This window comes from Lycorma delicatula, chromosome 2 (assembly GCF_047948215.1).
Source record: "Lycorma delicatula isolate Av1 chromosome 2, ASM4794821v1, whole genome shotgun sequence".
NCBI classification, from domain to species: Eukaryota; Metazoa; Arthropoda; class Insecta; order Hemiptera; family Fulgoridae; genus Lycorma; species Lycorma delicatula.
The window spans coordinates 205,703,080-205,724,609 of record NC_134456.1 but is presented as its reverse complement, the minus strand read 5'-3'; the positions used below and the strand labels follow the sequence as shown (position 1 = coordinate 205,724,609).

Sequence of the window (21,530 nt, the reverse complement as noted above, 5' to 3'; positions counted from 1 at the left end):
GCGTTATTTTTATTTCTAAAATGTAATTAATAAAGTATTTATTTACTTATAATCTATTTTTTATTTATATAGGATGTTCTAAAACTGGCTTTAGGATTTTGTTTCCGTATAAAATTCAAACTATACGAAATACCTTGGATTTCTCTTTTTAAAATTAAAGTACTACTGACTACAGTTAAACATGAAAGATAATAATATTTAAATGTCCATCATGGCTACACAGCTACATTGGCAGGTATCGATGCAAGTATTGAAATTTCATAGGATATTTTCAAGCATGGAAGTTTCAATCTCCCTTATGGTGGCTCGGATTTATCTTTTAGGGCTGGAATGTTTGCTGGATTATTAGCATAAACTTTACTTTTCAAATAACCCCAAAGACAAAGGTCTAAAGAGGTAGGTAGTAAGACCTTGGTAGTCAATTCACATCACATTCTATGATATAATATGTTCAGGGAATCTTGTGTGTAATAACGTGATGTTTACTCAAGTTGTGTGGCATGTAGAGCATCATGTTGAAAATAGAGATCATTAGTGTCAATTCCATTTAATTAAGGCCATACAAAGTTTGTTAGCATCTCATTATAATGCTCTGCATTCAATATAACAGCATTGCCTTAATTATTTTCAAAGAAAATGGGCCAAACTTCCACCGGATCACAAACCACACCAAACTGTACATTTTTACATAAAAGGCGATCCTTTGTGAATTTGAGGGTTTTCTTCTCTCTAATATGACAAGTTCTGTTTATTAACTATACCGATTAACGAGAAATGAAACTCATCACTAAAGATAATTTTATATTCAAAATGTGGATCTGTTGTTTTTTTCTGTAACTTCCAAGTAAAAAAATTTCTGCATTGCTCATGGTCTGACACCTTCAACTACTGAGTGAGCTGAATTTTTTATGTATGTAAATGCAAGTCCTCATATAAGATTCTTCATAAACTGGTCTGAGGAATGCATAATTATTAAGATTGCCATGAAATTGATGTTATGGCTCATTTACAACACTTTCTTAAACAAGAGCAATATTTCAGCACAATGTACAGTTTCTGGCCTCCCTGAGAGTGGTTTATTGTGAACAGACCCAAGTTTTAAAAGACTATTATTAAATTTCCAACTGCTTCTTCAGAAGGACTATCGAAAACTCCAAAAGTTATGAATTTCATAATGATTCTTTTATGGAATGACTGTTTTTATGAATTTAATATGCTGTTCTTGTGGAAGCAGGGCCGTGGTTAGAGTTTTACATTACTCAACTTTGTATAGAAAAAAGTATATCAAAAACAAAGAAAACATTTTAAATTAGTCATTTAAAATTCTAAAGCCATTTTTGGAACACCCATTATTTAGAAGAATCAGATAGGAAATTAAAAAAAAAATCTGTGAGAAAAGTTTAAAAAGAAAGAAAGAATAGAAAGTTACATTTTATTTTTTTCATGTAAATCTTATAAAAAAAATGACTTTAACATGCTTCCATTTTTTTTAGGAAAAGTGTAATTATAAATTTTCTTATGAAGTTTGTGTATTTTCTGGTCCTGTTTCTATTACCATGTAATTTTAAGACTTTTCAAAGAATTGTCCGGATGCATTTGCCAAAGTCTAAAAAAATCTATTACTACTTACTTTTTCTTTAGGTTAAGTATAAAATTGAGTAGACTCAGCAAAAGTTCATTAGCATAAGGGGAATTTGTTTTAAGAAATGAGGCAGTTTTGATGTAAGTTTTTTATGTTAAGTTCCTTTAACATTAACAAAAATATACTAAGAAATTTTTTATGTTTTTTTATGTTTTTTTATGTTTAAATTAATTTTTGATATAAGCAAATTATATTTCTGACTGAAAGCTCATTTCGCTTTTGCTACTTGGCATTTTATATCAATCCTGCTTCATCCATCTTTTGTAATTCTACTTCCAAATAACAGGATTATTCTACCTCCATAATTTTTTCTATTCCTATTTTTCTATTCAGTGGTCCACCTACATTATTTCTACTATATTTCATTGCTTTCATTTTGTTCTTGTTTATATTCATGCAGTAGTTTTTGTGTAGGACTTCATCCATGCCATTCATTGTTTCTTCTAAATCTCTTTCACTCTCAGCTAGAAGTACTATATCATCAGTAAATCGTAGCATATTTATCTTTTCACCTTGCACTGTTACTCTGAATCTAAATCTAAATTGTTCTTTAACATCACTAACTACTAGTTTTATGCAAAGATTAAAAAGTAACGAGGATAGGGAACATCCCTGTTAGACTCCCTTTTTTATTATGGTTTCTCTTTTGTTCTTATTGCATGTTATGATTATTACTGTTGCAATTTGGTACCTGTAAATGTTAGCAATTGTTCTTCTGTATTTATACATGAATCCTAAATTTTTTAAACTGCTGAACATTTTATTCCAGTCTACATTATCAAATGGCTTTTCTAAGTCTATAAATACCAAATATATTGGTTGTTTTTCTTCAATCTTCCTTTTACTATTAAACTGAGCATTAAAATTGCTTCCCTTGTCCCCCTTATACTTTTCCTGAAACCAATTTGGTTCTCTTCTAACACCTCTTCCACGCTCCTCTCAATTCTTCTGTACAGAATTCTAGTTAAGATTTTTGATGCGCGAATAGTTAAGCTAATTGTTCTGTATTCTTCACATTTATTTGTCCTGCTATTTTGAATAACACTCTTTTTGAAGTCTGATGGAACTTCCCTTTTTCGTAAATATTAACAAACCAGTTTTGTATAATCTATATATTACTTCCTCACCTGCACTGCGCAGTAATTTTGCAGGTATCCTGTCTATCCTGAAAACCTTTCTGCCATTCAAAACCTTTCTGCTCTATTGAATTCAAATCCCAGCATTGTAGCTCACTTTTCATCCTCTTCAACACCAGTTTCTAATTCATTTCCTCTGTATAACTCTTCAATATATTCCACCCATCTATCGACTTTACCTTTCGTATTATATATTGGTGTACCATCTTTGTTTAACACATTATTAGATTTTAATTTATGTACCCCAAAATTTTCCTTAACTTTCCTGTATGCTCCATCTATTTTACCAATGATCATTTCTCTTTCCACTTCTGCACACTTTTCTTTAATCCGCCCTTCTTTCACTAATTTGCACTTCCTGTTTATATTTCATAACTGTCAATAGTTCCTTTATTTTCTTCATCACTAGCATTCTTATACTTTCTACGTTCATCCATCAGCTGCAATATATCCTCTGATATCTAAGGTTTTCTACAAGTTCTCTTTGTTCTGCCTAAGTTCGCTTCTGCTGATTTAAGAATCTCCTTTTTAATATTCTCCCATTCTTCTATATTTTCTACCTTATCGTTTTTACTCAGACCTCTTGTGATGTCCTCAAAATTCTCCTTACCTGTCCTTTCTCAAGCTTCTCTAAATTCCACCAATTCATGTAACACCTTTTCTTCAGGTTTTTAAACTGCAATCTATATTTCATTATCAGTAAAATATGGTCGCTATCAATGTCTGCTCCAGGACATGCTTTGCAGTAGATGAGTTGATTTCTAAATCTTTCTTTAACCATGATATAATCTATCTGATACCATGCAGTATCACCAGGCATTTTCCATGTGTATAATCTTCTATTATAATTTTTAAACTGGATGTTGGCAACTACTAAATTATACTTCATGTAAAACTCAGTAAGTCGGTCCCCTGTTTCATTCCTCTTGTCCAGCCTGTATTTCCCTACAATATTTCCTTCCTTGTCTTTTCTGATACTTGCATTCGAATCTCTAACTATTATTGAATTTTCATCCCCTTTTATGTGTTTTATTACTTCGTCAATTTCTTCATATACACGCTCTACCTCATCATCATCAGGATTCTTGTAGGCATATAGATATTAACAATTGTTGTTGGCTTAGGTTTTGATTTTATCCTTATTACAATGATTCTATCGCTAAGTTGTTTGAAATTCTCAACTCTTTTTCCTGACTTTTTGTTCATTACGAAACCTACTCCTGCCTACCTTTTATTTGACGCTGAGTTAATTATTCTAAAATCACCTCGCCATATTTTCCTCTTCCCAATGAACCTCACTAATTCCTACTACATCTACATTTACACTATTCATTTCCATCTAAATTTTCTAACTGACCAAACTTTTTTAGACTTCTAACTCTCCATGCTGAGACTCACTTGTAGAATGTTATTTTTCAATTTTCTAGTGGACCTCTTTCTTAGTAGTCCCTATTTAAGGACTAGTTTACCTCCAGAATATTTTACCAAGGAAGGCGCCTCCATCTTTGTTACATAAAAATGCAGAGCTACATTTTCTTGAAAAAAAAGCCGTAGTTTTCCATTGCTTTCAGCTGTGCAGTATTCAGAAGAGCGAGTAATGTTGATATGGCCATTTAAGTCCTCCTGACCTACACCCTTAACAACTACTGAAAGAGCTGCTGTGCTCTTTCAGGAATCATTCCTTAGTCTGGCTCTCAACAGATACCTCTCCAATATGGTTGCACTTTTGGTCCAGCTACATTGTATCACTCAGCACTCAACCCCCTCACCATTGGCAATGTCTCACTATTCATAGAGGGGGTGGTTTGTTTAATGGAATTTAAATATATTTTCTTCACATAGTCACCATTCATTCCAATGTATTTTTTATATCATTCTACTGGTTTTATTATATCATCTTCAAAGATCTTTCCTACCAATGATTTAAACCAATTATTTTATTTATCAGTTTCTCTTTCTTCAAACTTTTGATGTAAGCCATTGCTTTTCTTAATGGAGAAAATGGTGGGTATTCAAAGCAAACTTCTTAGGCTTCAAAAATGATGAGTGCTATTACTGCATTGATTGCTGCTTTGTTTAAACATTTACGTAAAATATCAACATCCATCTCCAATCACAATGCTATTACCCAATTCATCTCCTCCTTCATTTTAGTAGTCCAAATAACTGTTTGACCCACAGCTAGACAAGTCTAAGGAATTGTGTCCTTTTCAACATTTTTGGTACCCACCTGGCCCACAACTTTTTGTAATCCAGTCTTTCTATTAAAATTTTTTAATCTTTGCATTGAATGGAAAACATTTTGAAATTCATTTCATAATTCTGAAACTGTAATCATCTGTTCTTGTAAATATTTTTGTTTACTCTTTCTGAAACATTTTTTGTAATCACAGATTAGGAACCACTACATTTACTCTGTCTTTCTGAAACAAATGAATTCAGCAATAAATTTGTTTCTTGTCATTAAGAAATGAATTACTGCTTACCCCCTCACATTTCGCGAGACTAATTTTAGCAATCATTTCAATCAGGTTTTGCACATCAATAATATGAATAAGACTGTACAATTGTACAGATAACTACTGATACAAATAAACAAGCTATGCAAGCACTCCCTGTTAAAGCTTGTCCAAAGACATTAGAAAATTTCTATATTATGTTTTCAAAATTGCTGAAATTTACATTTTATACAGTTTTAATAACATTTTCTGATGTAATTTGCCTATAATCTTTAAATTTAATTAATATCTTAAATTAACACTGCCTGCACTTCATTCTGATTAATGTTTTTAGAATCAGTAAATACACAGATTGTTTTTTTAAGTTAACAACAATGAAAACAAAATCAAATCATTTACCTGTTTCCTTCGATAAGTAACTGCAGTGTTTTTGGATTATCAAGTTGTGCTATACTATCAACATTTAGATAATATGCAGATTTCTTCTTTTCGCACTGCTTACTGTAAAAAAAAATTATAAGCTGCAAAATATCAACGTAAAAATTAAAATAATAAAATTTACATCTACAAATTAAGTATATAACTTAATTAAAAATTAATAATAATCAAAACAAATATGATTCATATAATAATATATCTATCAATAACTGTCTGTCAGAGAAGACTAAAAAAGACTAAATAGATGATAAAATTTACTTGAAAGAATTACTGGTTTACTCATTCTTCTGTGAACAACAGCTCCAAATAAAATTTTATTAGTTTATTACATTTTAAATACACGTCACTATCTGTAGAATTTGATTGGAACTTGTTATTGTTAATTAAATTTATTGGAGATGATAAATGTTCCACAAAGTATTATCAAAGGAAGGAATAATGGTTAATTTGTAAGAAAAACAACATATTTATATTAGTCCTTGCAAGGTAAATTCTTTCAGTGACTGTAGTGGTGAGTAGATTTGAATTTGTGTCAATTAATGATAACGGTAGAGAAAAACTTCAGGTTAAGATTTTAGTGATACTAACTGTGATAATTTAGCTGATTCTTTAAATTAAACAAGTACTAGAAATATAATCAATGCACAATTATAATTTTACACTACAAGGTAAAAGAAATATCAGGAAACACAAGCATGTGGTTGTATTAAAATTAGAATGATACTGACAGTTGGGCTGAAAAAACAATCATGCATGCTCTTACCTACTAAAATCCATAAATAATCTTAAAAACTGTCAACAGTAATGTTTGCTGCTGCCAAAACGATCATGCTGTTATTTAAATCTGTTATAATTATTAATCTTTTATTTATATCAGTTAAGGATCTACTCGTTTCACTTTTCTTCTCTAAAAAAATACTGATAGAATAAGAAAACAACTGCTTCTTACTGTAGATTTCTTAAAAAAATTTGGTACAGATACTATATTAATAAAAATTAGGCATCCGATCATAAAATTAAAATAATGTGGTTTTAAAATGTGAAACAAAAAAAATATGTTAATGTGTTTAACTGCAGGAACTGCAAAGTCGGAGTAAAATATCATTACATGTTGTTTTAACAATACTTCTGTTTCATTAATAGTGCTAATATCAAATTAATTTTCAATAATAATATGGTCATACAATAATTAGAGACAAGTGGCAACAGCGAAAAAACTATTCAGTAAAATAAATTGAAACCATCTAACATTCAAGTTGGCACCCTTGATATAGAAAATATCAGCTGTTCGAAAAGAATTTCCATTATTTTAACCTCTTTTGTTTATTTTAAAATTTCAGCTTCGCTTGAAACATGTATCATGGAAGAACAGTGTGTTGTGATAATATTTTTATTTTTTAAGATGTAAAAAAAAATTTTGTGGCCAAAATTTGCTCGTGAATATTGAAACAATTTGATAAAAAGTGATTAACTGTGTAAATTTTTATATGCAGATTGAACAATTTAAATCATGCAGAACAAAGATATTCATTCTATTGGAACACTGAAAGTTTTAACTGATACTTTTCAAAATCGTATTAATGATCTTATAAACAAGCCAACACATAAAAATCTTGGAAATGGTTAAAATTTGTAATTCACATACTGGCATTGTCCATTTCATTATCCAAAATAATTTGAATTACTGCAAAACATGTTCAAGAAGGGTTCTGAAACAGTTTAATCAAAATCACAAAGACATCTGAATTCATGTTTTCATTGAAGTTAAACAATGGTTTTTTGCCGAAAGTAATGCTTTTTAGATTGCATAATGACATGTGGTGAAACTAGATCCATAATTTTGGAATCCAAACATCAGAATATGGAAAGGAAATATCAGAGTTTGCCCACCTAGAAAAAATTTAAAACGTATTTTAGCCAGTAAAATGATGCTAACAGTATTTTGGAACTATAAAGACCCAATTTATTATAATTATTTGTAACAATAATGTATAATCATCAGTGAATACTATTGTATATGCTAGAAAAGAAAGTGAAATCTACAGTAAGGAGGAAATGTCCTGGTTCTCTCTCAAAAGGCGTAATTCTTCTGCATGATAGTGCCTCACCTCATGCCACCCAAAAGACTCTGTGTCTTTTGGGTGGCATGAGATGAGGCTACCAACTTAACTACTCAACTTTGGCTATCCAAAGTTGAGTAGGAAGGAGTTGTGAAAATACAGTCCCACTTTGGCCCAGTATTTTTTTTATTTTATCCTCTTACTTGGCATCAAGTTCAATAATAATAATAAGCAGAATGCGATACAAAAACGGCTCAGACACAAAGGTAAACAATTTTTACTACTAAAATAAGAAAGCTAACAAAAAGATGAGACAAGTGTCTAAATGTATCCAAGAATAATGTTGAAAATAATTTTGTTTTCTTGAAAATTATTTGAAGCAAATGTTAAAACTTAACAAAGCTCAGCTCTAATAACTAGTGTATTACTTTTTTTTAGTAATTTCATGCAGTGTCAGCTGTTGTCCAGCAGCCATTGAATTGAGTGTGTTAATATAACACACTTGTCACCACATTTTTATTTTGTGCATAACAATAGAATGGGTTGAATAATGTTACTGTATCAAGTCGATATCCAAATGAAACAATTAATTACGCAAATATTAGGAGACTAAGATTGAAAGCTATCATGTAACTATATTTTTTCTACAGCCTATGGTCAGACACCTTTTCAACAAACTTTATATGTTATGTTATGTAGTAAGTTTATGGAATCACTGTTATAAGTACTAAAACAAAAAATTTAAGGTTAAAAATATGTTACTGAAACCTTAACCCAGTTGCAATGGATGACTCCATTACTCTATTGTAATGGAAATTACTGCATTATTATTAATGAAATAAAATAACATATTATTAATATAATCATTAACCTTTTCAACACAACTGGTACTGCTTCTTTCTCCATGTTGCTCTTTGTTCTAGAAAGGTACCACATCAAACCTACTGTCGCACAAACCCAGGTTTATGCAGGTTTATAAAGGTTTTTAACTTTCAAGCTGTGTTGTATCATGGCTGTTTCAGAATTGGAGAAAATATTCTTTCCAAACATTTAATTATATACATAAAAAATTATTGACGATACAGAAAACGTTTTTACTGACATTTTAAAAGAAAATCCAAAGGGTTTTTTTCTTATGAAATATTTTACTATCAAACATTACTTTTTATGTTCTAATTTATTTAGGATATGTAGATAGAATACCCATCAATGATTAATGTAACTTAATATTTCTATTTGCCAATGAAAAAAAAAAATTGGCTTAGGATGTTATAGAATTATCAGTATATAAACATAAAGTGATCTGAAATAACAAATGTATTTACCACTATTACATATGAAAACTAACCTAACAGACAACAACCCACATCCCTTTCCTTTGCGTTCAGACAGTCTTGCATTCTTGGAAATTCCTGGTCATTAAAATGAAAAGTATATATTTAAAAAAATATTATTTAATTTTCATGATATTTTATCACTCATGATATTTTAACAACAAAATCTTTATTGGAATGAAAGAGATGAAATATCAATTCGAAGACTTATACAAAATATTGTAAAAAGAAGAAATATATATATATAATTGTTTAATAATTCTTTTTATAAAAAAAAAATTAGTAAAACTATATGCTGTGATACAAATATTTAATCCTTTTATATAACAGTATTTTCAAAATTTTTGATGATTGAAAATAATACATGAGGTAGGGAACAATAAACAATTGAACAATTGTTAACATCATTTTGTAAAAATGAACTATAAGCTGCTAACTTTTTTGTCTTACTATTAATATAATGTAATCAATTAGTAAATACTCTTACATAGCAAGTGTTCTACCATCTGCTTCATTGATCTCATCTGATGGTTGTATTTGTTTAAAACTTTTATATTCTATACTATGAGCTTCCACAAATTTTTTAACAGCATCCTCATGATACGCAACCTAAAAAAGAATAAGAAAGATCTAAACAAGATGTCAAATCTATTATAAGATCATTAGAAATAAGATCTTGTAATTTTTATTCAAAATTAAAATTACTGTAAAAAATATCTGTGAGGAAACTTACAATAAAAATAAACAAAATAAAGTGTAAATGCTTCATATACTCAAAAAAATTGGAGAACATTAAACTGAAGTTCTATCTATACACTGCTTAGAATAGGTTTATTTTCATGATATTTTCACATTCATACAAGTGAATCATATTTCATTAATTTAGGCTGGTTTGTTAACTCGCACAATAATACAAAAACATAGTTTTACCAAATTTACAACACAAGCTTATAAAATTAGTCCTGATTGAAATATAACGTATATTTAATTAAATATATGAGGTCTGTAAATAAAGTAATGAGACTGGTTCAGAAAAACTTTATTTACAATCCAATTATACATGAACTCTTACCACATTCGAAATAGTTCACTTGGGAAGCCACACAATGCTTCAAATGGTTTTCCCACTCTTCATAGCGGTGTTGGAATTCAGAAACTGGAATATCATTCAGATGGTCAGTTACATTTTTTGTTATATTTTCTACTGTTCCAAAATGGTGTCTTTGAGGTGTTTTTTTAAAGTCGACAACAGGAAAAAGTAGCAGGGACTCAAGTCAGGTAAATGAATTGGTTTAGGAACTACAGGAATGTTTTTCTTTGCCAAAAACTCATTAATTGAGAGTGCATAGTGACAAGGTGCATTGTCATGATGCAGCATCCAGTTGTTTTTGATGGCAGGTCTCACGTGGGCAACTCTTTTCCTCAGTCTTTCAAGAATTTCTCAGTAAACACATCGATTTACAGTCTGTCCTGTAGGCAAAAACTACTTATGAATAATGCTAACACTATCGAAGAAACAAATTAGCGTGGTTTTGATTTGCTCATTTTTTTCTTTTTTGGGACGTGGTGAGTTTGAAGTGTGCCACTCCTTGCTCTGGTGTTTTGTTTCTGGGTTGTACTCAAATATCCAAGATTCATCACCAATAATAACATTTTTTAGAAAATCAGTATCAGTTTCAATTCACCCTAGAAGATCACAGCACACTTCCAACCTGTTGTTTTTCTGTTCAACAGTGAGGTTTTTTGGGCAAACTTTTTTCATGTCCAATTCGTTTGTCAAAATTTGATGGACTGTGGTATGGTTCAAATTCAATTGTTCTGCAATCACTCTGACAGTTAATCGCTGGTCATACTGCATCAAATCTTTGCTCAACATTGTCATCACTTTTTGATGTTAAGGTCTTCCAGAACATGAATCATCTGCAACTGATTCCCCACCATCTGAAAATGCTTTAAACCACTTAAAACTTGGGCTCATAACAGAGCGTCATTTCCATACGCCCTTTTCAATTTTTAAAAAGTTTCAGTAGCATTCTCACAGAGTTTAACACAAAATTTTATTGCACAATGTTGCTCATAATTAGTACCACTCATTTTTTTGTAATGTACATCAAAAACTAATTTCACGAAAAGTTTGTTTACATCTCAGGTGGCAAGAATCGACTAAAAATATTAATACCTAATATAAATCAGCTGTTCATATAACCATATGCGTATTAATAATTTTACAGTGTTGCCAAAAAAAAAACTAGTCTTATTACTTTATTTACAGACCTTGTATTCACAAGAAAATTTATTACCTTCTTGACGGTTTTTTTTTTACTTTTATTTTCCCTGTGTGGGGAGTTGGACGCACCTCCATCAAGTGCGTCCCATATTAATCGGGAACTGTTGCCAGCTTTGCAAAAGTAAAGTTGGAGGGAAGTGGGGAAATAAAATACCCAACATGGAAAAAAATCTGCCCCTCCCAAGGTTATTCTTCCCCTTGGGAGAATTTGAATTTAATGGAGTGGATGGCAATGTCCCAGCCATCAACCTGGGTAGTACTCAACATCATGTCTAAGGATATGGTGGTCAGGTTCCCTTATCCCAGTTATACTTCTATCCTAAATTTTCCACGTTAGTAGGGTCATGTATGGTCAACAGCCCCAAAGGCAGAAGAGGATTCCCAACAGTGGAGGAGGCAGAAGAGCCTAGAGCGACACTCTTCCCTTGCCATTCAAGGCTTTCTGTGGTAAAGATATCATAAGATCAAAAATCACATACAGCAGGGAAATCATAGAACTAGTGTCACAGGTAAATTATTTAGGATGTAATGTTTCAGCCTGGGATGAATTAGATGTTCTAATTGGTACCATAAAAAGAGTTTTAAGAAATAAGAAAGAAACCCTAATAAAATTCTATAAAACTGCATCAGTCACAGCATTTTTCTATGGAGCAGAAACCTGGTGTCTTACAAAACAAATGAAAAAAAGAATTCAGCTCAAAGAAATGAGATTTTTAAGAAATATCACAGGCAACAATTTGACGGATAGGAAGAGGAACACTGACATCAGAAATTAGTTAAATAACTTTATAATTAATTAAATTAATTGTAGAATTAATTAAATAACTAGCTACATGACTCCTTTGGCCAATACTTTTGATTTTGAAATTGGCCTGCTGAGGATCTTCAAGAATAAAGCAGTTCTCTACAGAGTGCCATTCTGTTCTCTACAGAGTTCAGCTTCTTCAGAAGATAAAGGTATAAAAAGACATTTGGAGCATTTTTCCCTTGGAATGAAAGAAAAATTAAAGGATAAAGTAAACAGACTTTTGGAGCAACATTCATCAAGTCAAAGTTCAAAAAAAAATTTGTTTTTAACTTTTACTCCAATTGGAGAGTCTCCAGGGAGGAAGACAGTTTTAAAGCTATCAACAAAATTTAAAAATGCAGAGAACATTAAAAACTTTTTCAAACAAGTAAATTTATAAAAAAATGTTTCATACTGTAATGACTACCTACCTATCTTCAAAACAAAATAATATCTTAAGAAAATGAATACATAACTTACAGCTGAATATTCATTTCCATAATAGTAGTTTACATTAACATTAATTAAATTTAATCAGAGACTCAAAAGTCTTTTTTAAACAGTTTTCTATGATTCAAACGCTAAGAATGAATGATAAAGAAATAAAAAATAAAATGTTTAATATCCATTGTAGAAAAAATATAATTTTTAAAATTTAAGCTGTATCTCTGCCTTTCTTAAACAACAAATTATTCTTTATAATTTAGTTGTTAAATTTTTAGAAAAATTAAGTTGAAAGACTAAAGCTGAAATAATCAAAACCATCTTTTTTTGAAATTAAAAAACTACTGGAGTGGCTGTGTGGTTCTCTATCCTCCCAACCTATGAAAACAAATAAGAACTGACTGGAAATTAAACTGTAATAATTTAATTTGAATAAATAATTCAATCAATTTTTAATTCAATTTTAAAAATACTTAAAAGATTAACTACCTTAATACACAACAGTTAAGTCTGTTTTAGCACCAAAGTTCACCATCTATTCCACTAAATGACTACTTTATTTACAAATTATGATTTATAAATATTTAACCAATTTTTAAGAAATTTTCAACATTATATTCTTTAATCCTCATAGTTCTAGATAAGACTATGTTTGATCTAAAAAAAAACAAATAACTCTTAACTGAAAGTCTTACGGCTTACAAAAACAGCTAGTAACAATGTTTTTGAACTTTCTCGATACATTACTTTCTGAATGGACTTGACTTGACAGACAAACTAACTGGCAACATTGTGGATGGGTTAAATCATGAATAAAATATCTCACAACAAGATAGTTTTGCTAATGCTGGCTATAGCAATGTGTTTTGCTTCCTTGGTGTGTACAGTTTGTTTTAAAGTAAATTATTACACATTGTTCAGTTAGCTATCTAATGCAGTTAACTAATAAAATGGAAGAAGAATATTTTACAAGATAGTATGATATGAAATTTCTTCTTTTTTTTCTCTTCTCTTTGATATACTTATCCATTTTTTTTTGTTTTTGTTATTACAGTAGTTAGCATTAAAAATTCAAATTCAGAATCTGGAGATTCTAAGGACAAATCTAATAGTGCAAATAACATGAAAATATATCTTTTATGAAATCTTGCTACAAAATAAACTCATGTATGGATCCCAAAGCATGTCAGAATCCAAGAAAACAAAGCTGTGGATAAAGCTGCAAGAAAAGCAGCAAATAGCAAAATCATTGACGCTATCCTCATAGAATTCAGTCCAAAATCATGTAATAAGTTGTATTAAAACGAAAATGCACAGAGAACAGAGGTCCTTGACAATCAAATTAGCACTGTTCAGGTGGAAAAGTGCTGCTACCTCTGTTAAGAAAAGATAGGTTTGACTCGCTTACACATACAAGGTGTAGCAAAAAAAAACATTATTAACATTATGCTCTTCAATATACTCCCCTCCATGATCCCTACACCGCTCCGTGCAAATTTTTCATTGGTCAAAGCAGTATTGGAAGTCATTTTCAGAAAGCATGTTCATGGTCTCTGTCACTTTTTCTTTCACAGTTTCAACTGTCTCAAATCTCATTCCATTTAGTGCTGATTTCAGCTTGGGGAACAGAAAAACATTACATGGGACAAGATCCGGTGAATAAGGTGAATGTTCCAACACAGTGATCCCATGCTTGGGCAAAAACATCTTGACAAACAATGCAGTATGGAACAAGGCATTGTCCTGATGAAGAATCTATGATTTGTTTTTTCACAATTCAGGTCGCTTTCTTCTTACTCGTTCATGGAGAGTAGTTGGGACCTCAAGGTAGAATTGGTTATTCACAGTTTGATCTTCAGGTACCCAATTTATACACACAATCCCATGGATGTCGAAAAAGATGGTCGTGGGTCACCTTCAATCTCTTCTCATCCCTTTTTGAACCATTTAAATACTCAAAAACCTGAGTGCGTGATAAATGTTCATCACCGTATACTTCTTTTAACATAGAATGAGTTTCTGTGGCGGATTTTCAGAGTTTCACAAGAAATCTTACATTAATACATTACTCTTTCAAAATGCTTAACATTTTTCTGATGGACTGCAGATTCAAGGTCTGATATGAATGAAGGCCATGGGTCGAATAAGGAATCCACAACAGTTGAGTCAGTGGCAGGAAAGAAGAGAGGTGATGTCACATGACTCAGTTGTGTGCTGTTTGACCTTCAAGCACATGTTGTTTGTCTGTAGATTGATCAGTCCAGTTTTTTTTTAGCCACACCTCGTAAGTCACACAAAACTTCACACATGTTTACCAGTTATTAAGATCAGAAAGAACTATGTGTGCAAATTGTGACACTCCTCTCACTATAAAACATAAGATAGAGTACAATATATGACTTTAGATTGAGGTTGAAAATGAAAAGTAAGCTTTCATATGACTTAAGACAAATTTCAAATTCTTAACAGATTATCACTTGGGAAAGCAAAGTAATGAGTAGAATTTAGTGGATTTTTATGATTCATTTAATTTTTGTTGTAAATTTAATTTCATGTGAGGATCCTTACACTGTTACGTGTTTATTGTCTCAATATGTTTCAAATTGTATAAGACCCTACACATCTTATGTAGTAATATTAGTTAGTTTTAAGTTTTTACTTATTTTATTAATGAGACTTCAGGAGGCTCATTACAACTCATGCAATCAGATACTAGGTTTAATCTTTTTATTTTTTAAAGTCTTATTTAGTGATAGATGGCTGTGACAGAAAGCTTCTTCGTTTGTATTTACATGTTAGTTCCTATCTTACGCTCCATAAGGCCTTTACACCTCAAGCAATATGCTTTTTAACCATTAAGTACTAAGTATTTAACATAGGACGTTTGCTATAATATATGTAAGGCTATTGGCTGCTGCAGCTGATGCCTAAAAAAAAAAAATATATATATATAGGGAGAGAGAGAGAGAGAGAGAGAGAGAGAGAGTTAATCATATAATATAAAAATTATTCAGCCACTCCACAAAGTACAAAATTAAAGAACACTCTTACCTGACTTTTTTTCATTAAAGCGCTTTTGGGCATAAGTCCATCTTCAGTAATGTTTTTTTTTTAATTTTACTTTTTTACATTTACACAATAGATAACATGATACGATAAAATTTATAGAACAAATATTAAAAAAATTAAATTAAAAATATTATAATATTAAAATTTCCTTTAAACATGCTGTACTCTGCTACTGTATTCTGTACAGTACTATATTAACATATAGATAGCATGTTAAAGGAAATTTTAATATAATGTTTAAAATATAATTTTTTTTAATGTATTATGTTATCTACTGTGCAAATGTAAAAAAGGAAAATTTAAATAAAACAATATTGAAGATGGGCTTATGCCCGAAAGCACTTTAATGAAAAAAAGTAAGGTAATTATGTTCTTTAATTCTGTACTTTGTGGAAAGGCTGAATAAGTTTTATATTATATAATTAGCTAGATTTTACATAAAGAGGATTGGACATGGACTATAAAAAAAATTTTATTTAAATGATTTAATACATATAGCAGGAAGGGACTAATATATTGTGTAAGATTGAAATATATGGTACAGTTTAAAAAAAATAATAAATAAATAAAAACAAGAAGACATTCATATTTGAAAAAAATTAAATTAATTTCATTACTATTTATAAATTAATTCAAAAGCAGATACAATGTAAATCAAAGCAAATAAAATTTTACAGTAATTCTTGGATGAAAAATTTTTTGATATCGAACAAGGAATTCTGCTTATTGTTTAAGAAATAATTTTTATTTGATTTTACTAACATAGGATTCATTTTAGCAAAAAAATTTAAATAAATAAAGATTAGGAGATAAAATCTGAAACAATTTTTGGGGAATTTTTTTTATTTTGACCAGTGGATCTCCTTCTGGCTCAAATAAAATTTATTAAAAATTTTTTTTACATCATCAGATACTATACATTTTCTTTAACAGGAATAATATTTACCAATTCTTAAATACATACTGACAGTACAGGTCCATCATTTACATACTAATAAAGTGAAACTGGGTATTGCTGCTGGTTATCCAACCATATTAAAGGGCATTTTTATGTTCCTGTCTGTGTGTGTGTGTGTGTGTGTCCATCCCCCTTAGCTTAGCACCGGAATGTACTGATCACTAGTGGAAAATCCTGATTCACTAGTACATGTATTGTGGTGGTCAGGTGTATACTTGTTATATTATACATCGATATATATGCAAAATATATATTAATAATATATTTTTTTATTTATGTGATTGTTTTTCTTCATAAAATAATAAACTATAACCAAAAAGTAAGCAAAACATGAGGGTCAAATCAAATGGTAAACAATATTAAAAATCAGAAGAATTTTGAATCCTATAAATCCTCCTAAGCGATTGATTGATTTTGAAGTCAATTTCTCTTTTGTTATTGTGTCAAGGAAGGTTAGTTTCGTATTACGATAATTTGTTTCGTAAACTGAATATAATACATAAATAAAAAATTAATTTAATTTATATTTAAGCTTCCAGCTTAATAGTGAGTGAATTTGCAAATGGATATTATGGATCTTGATGAAAATGTTGAGAGTTCAATCTTTAAAAGATATTGTTAGAGATGTGCTGGAAGTGATTCTTTTACAAATGGAAGATATCATCAATTAAATAGTTTCAATGGAGGATATATGAATGATATGTAAAAAATAAAGAAGTGAGAGATGTTGTTTTTAGAGAAATTTTGGATGGCCTAGATTGATAAGTGGAACAGTGATTTTTGTTTATTGAAGAGAAGAGTTTAAAAGTGCAAGTGAATATTTTGTTTTGAAGTTATTATGGTTTTAGAAAGCTTATTTCCTAATGAGGAAGGGTGCTTAACTGAATGATGACGAACCCTTTTTTCATTTTTCCTTGATCAATTTTCATCATTAAAAAAAAAAAAAATTACCTCTGTATCAAGAGGTAATCAATTTTGGACACCTAGTAATACAATTCTGAGATGCCGCCCCCTATGTAGTATGTATTATTACATAAATATTAAAAAACATTTGATGTTTTATAGCGTTTAAATTTAATAATTTGTAATTTATATCAGAACTGCTTTCTCCCTAAGCATTTTAAACAAACAAATACCATACTGATTACACTAATTATAATAAGAAAGAAAACAATAACTTGTTCTACAACAAAGAGTGAAAAGTTACAAGTTAAATATCTGTAAAACAAAAATCACTGTTCCACTTATCAATCTAGGTCATCCTAAATTTCTCTAAAAGCAACATTTCTCACTTCTTTATTTTTGCATATTATTCATATATATTTGTACATTAGTTATTATAAATTGCCACAATTATAGTGACATAGTATAATTATGTATACTATAATTATGTTAGTGACAATTATAATTATGTAGTATTAATAAAATACTTATTAAATTAACTACAATATTAATAAAAACAAAAATACATACTGAATTATATAGAAATAAATGGAGCTTTTTCTTCGGATACTGTAATGCTTCAAACCTAGTAAAAAATTCTTCAAGAAATGGAGTCGGTTGAGTTATAAATACTCCAACAAGAACTTCAGGATAATCATCTTCTTTCTAATACAAAATGAGAAAAATATCATATACATGTAATAACAAATAATAAGATTAAAAGTTTATTAATAAACTAACTAAAATGATTCCACATAATTTGCAAACTGATTCACTTCAACTTAGCACCTATAACACTGATCAACAATGACTTTTTTAATGAGAGTGAATAACTGATTCTTATAGTATTTTTCATGCAGATTTCAAATATGAAATCAGAATTCTTCTATCAAGCTATTTTTTTGTAACTACCATTCTTAATTTCAGGTAGTATCATGCATGAACTCCATAAGTATAGCATTTCGTGAACGTATTTTATTATATTATTTATCAACTAAATAGGTTTTGTTTATTTATTACAGTCCCTTAATTGTTGTCACATTGATTTGTTAGACATTAGTCATCATATTTATTATTTACACAATTAAAATGAACAAGAATGTGACTCATTCTTCCTATTTTCATCTTACTACAAACATATCATCCACTCATTAGTTATTTCTGGCATTATATTACTTTACTGGCATTATATTAACTTTTGTGCAGACTAGAGAAATATTTTTAATTCTCATTCAAGTGTGAGTTCTCGTGTGTGTAACATTCAGTTTTGTAGCTAGCTTTTGTATTGGAGGTATATATCATTCAGTAAAGTGAGTGTATGTTTATAAAGTGTTTCTTTTTAAACAATATTAGTTATTGTAATGTATTAACAATGCCTTGTAGTTGCATTACTCATCCAAACGATTTCTACTACATCTGTGGAGAGGTAATGTCGGAGTTTCAGAAAAGAAATATAACTCCATTGATAAAAAAGTCGTATGAACTGGATTTTGAATGTAAATTAGGTGATCAGGACAAATTTTAGGCTCCTCATATCTGCTGTGCTTCTTGTGCAACATTGTTGACTGGTTGGCTAAATGGAATTCATCACATGCAATTCCAATGGTTTGGAGAGAACTGAAGTATCATACCACAGACTGTTATTATTGTGTAATAAAGATATCTGGGATAACAACTAAAACTAGACATACTGTTAAATACTCTGATATTCTCTCTGCCATGCGGCCAGTGCCACATAGCCAAGAGCTTCCAATTCATACCACCAGAAACATAGAACTTAGAAGATGATGAAAATGTCGAATCTTGTGGCTGACTTATCAGGCAATGAAGAAAGAGATTTAAACTTTTTAGAAAATAGAAATACTAAACCACATTTAATTAATCTGTCAGAATTAAATTATCTGGTTCCTGATCTAAATTTATCAAAGAACCAAGCAGAAATACTGGCATCAAGACTGAAAGGATGATATTTTTTACAACGAAACACTAAAATAAGTGCTTTCCATGACAGATAGTCAGAATTTGAACATTTCTTCTCTCAGTACAAAAAACTTAGTATACTGTAATAATGTGAACTCTTTACTGGAAGCTTTGGGACATATGCACCTTCATGATGAATGACGACTTTTAAAAGCCATTCTCATCAAAGCTTAGCTTGAAAGCTGTTCTACTTCACATTGGAAATAAATACTAACCAATACCATTATCATACGCTGTTCACATGAAGGAGTCTTATGAAAATATGAGACTTGCATTGAGCAGGATTCAGTATGAGAAATATTTATGGCATATTTGAGGAGACCCGAAAGTAATAGCGCTTTTACTTGGATTCTAACCTGGATACACTAAGTTCTGTTGCTGTTTATCCGAGTGGGACAGCAGGGATAGGGAAAACCATTACATAAAAGAACAGTGGTCAAAGAGAGAGGTACTGACTGTAGGAAAGAAGAATGATGTTAGTCAGGCATTATTAAAACCAAAAAAAGTTTATCTTCCACCACTACACATTAAGCTAATATAAGCAATGCTAAAATAAAGGAAGGTATGTTTATTGGACACAAATAAGAAAATTAATGAGTAATCCAACATTTGAAGAATGTTTGAATGACTTGGAGGTTGCTCCAAGGAAATAATTTCAAATGTGGTAAACAACTTCCTTGGAAACCATAAGCCTAGTAACTACAGAGAACTTGTGAGTGAACTCTTTCAAAACTACAAAGAACGTGGGTGTAGCATGTCACTCAAAATCCATTTCTTACATTCACATTTGGATTTTTTTCCTAACAATCTCATTACTATCAGTAATGAACATGGAGAACGCTTTGACTAGGATATGTCTACAACGGAAACACGATACCAGGGAAAATGGAACCCAAAAATGTTAGCTGACTAATGTTTTAATCTAAAGAGGGATCTACCTTCAGCAAATTACAGCAGAAAATCCAAAAGAAATAGATTTTGGACAAGTACAAATTGCATGTAATGTATTGTCATATTACATTTACTACACGTTTTTTTGTTTCAAAAGAAATCTCTGTTACAAAGAACTGAGCCCAGTAGAAAAAATCTATTAACATATATGAAATCAGCATGAAAAATACTATAAGAATCAGCCATTTACTCTCATTTAACAAACAAAAAATTAAGTTTTGTCGATCAGTGTAATTGCTCAATCAACTATTTACAACCATTTTACTGCATAAAGAAAAATCTATCTATAAAAGTTGTCATAATAAATGAGCATTTTCAAAAAAAAAACTAATATTAATCATAAATCAACTTAACATATTTAGAAGTAATATAATGATTTAACTAATAATTATTGAAAAAAGAGATTAAAATTAAATTTTTTACAAAAAAAAATTTCTTATTTTAATGATAAACCAGGAAGTTAAAACACTTACCTCTGGCAGTCTTAAAACATTTTCATAACACGTGACGCAGCCTTGATTTCTGGTCCAAGTATTAGGTATATAATTAGTTAGGGAATTAAAATATGTTTTTGAAACACCATTTCCATGAATCACTAAAGGTACAGTACTGTACTTGGTATTTTCAAGATAACTAAAAGCATCATCAAATCGCAACTCAACATCCTCTGAAAATGAAAACTTTACCATTGTAATTAAAGATACCTAAAAGAGATTTATGTTAATTATTATTTTTATCTTCAATATTCATATAACTATTATTTACAATTTTTTCAGGGACTAAATAACTGAAGCATGCCTTCTTACAAAGAAGGCATGCTTCAGTACAAAATGAACTGAGAAAAGGATGTAGACCATTCCTACTACTTTCTAATATGTACATGGAAGGACTAGTATTTGAAGGAAAATGTTTTTGAGCATGTTAATTTAAAAACTAAAATGAAGATGTCATGAGTAGCTGATAATATATTATATGAAAAATTATTATCTATTTGGACTAATAACCAGGAAAGGAGTGTCATTTTCAAAATAAATAAAAATAAA

General features: G+C 30.0%; 1 protein-coding gene across 1 annotated transcript in view; it reads right to left on the bottom strand.

Moving 5' to 3' along the window:
* The window catches only part of Plod (procollagen lysyl hydroxylase), a 147,005-nt gene that overhangs the window by 71,711 nt on the left and 53,764 nt on the right, over positions 1-21,530 (bottom strand). Inside the window, exons 6-9 of the mRNA XM_075357076.1 lie at positions 20,961-21,154; positions 18,088-18,222; positions 9,557-9,678; positions 5,637-5,738 (exon numbers count right to left, since the gene is read on the bottom strand). Of these exons, the coding sequence (XP_075213191.1) occupies positions 5,637-5,738; positions 9,557-9,678; positions 18,088-18,222; positions 20,961-21,154 (553 nt within the window). The remainder of the gene's footprint in view (positions 1-5,636; positions 5,739-9,556; positions 9,679-18,087; positions 18,223-20,960; positions 21,155-21,530) is intronic.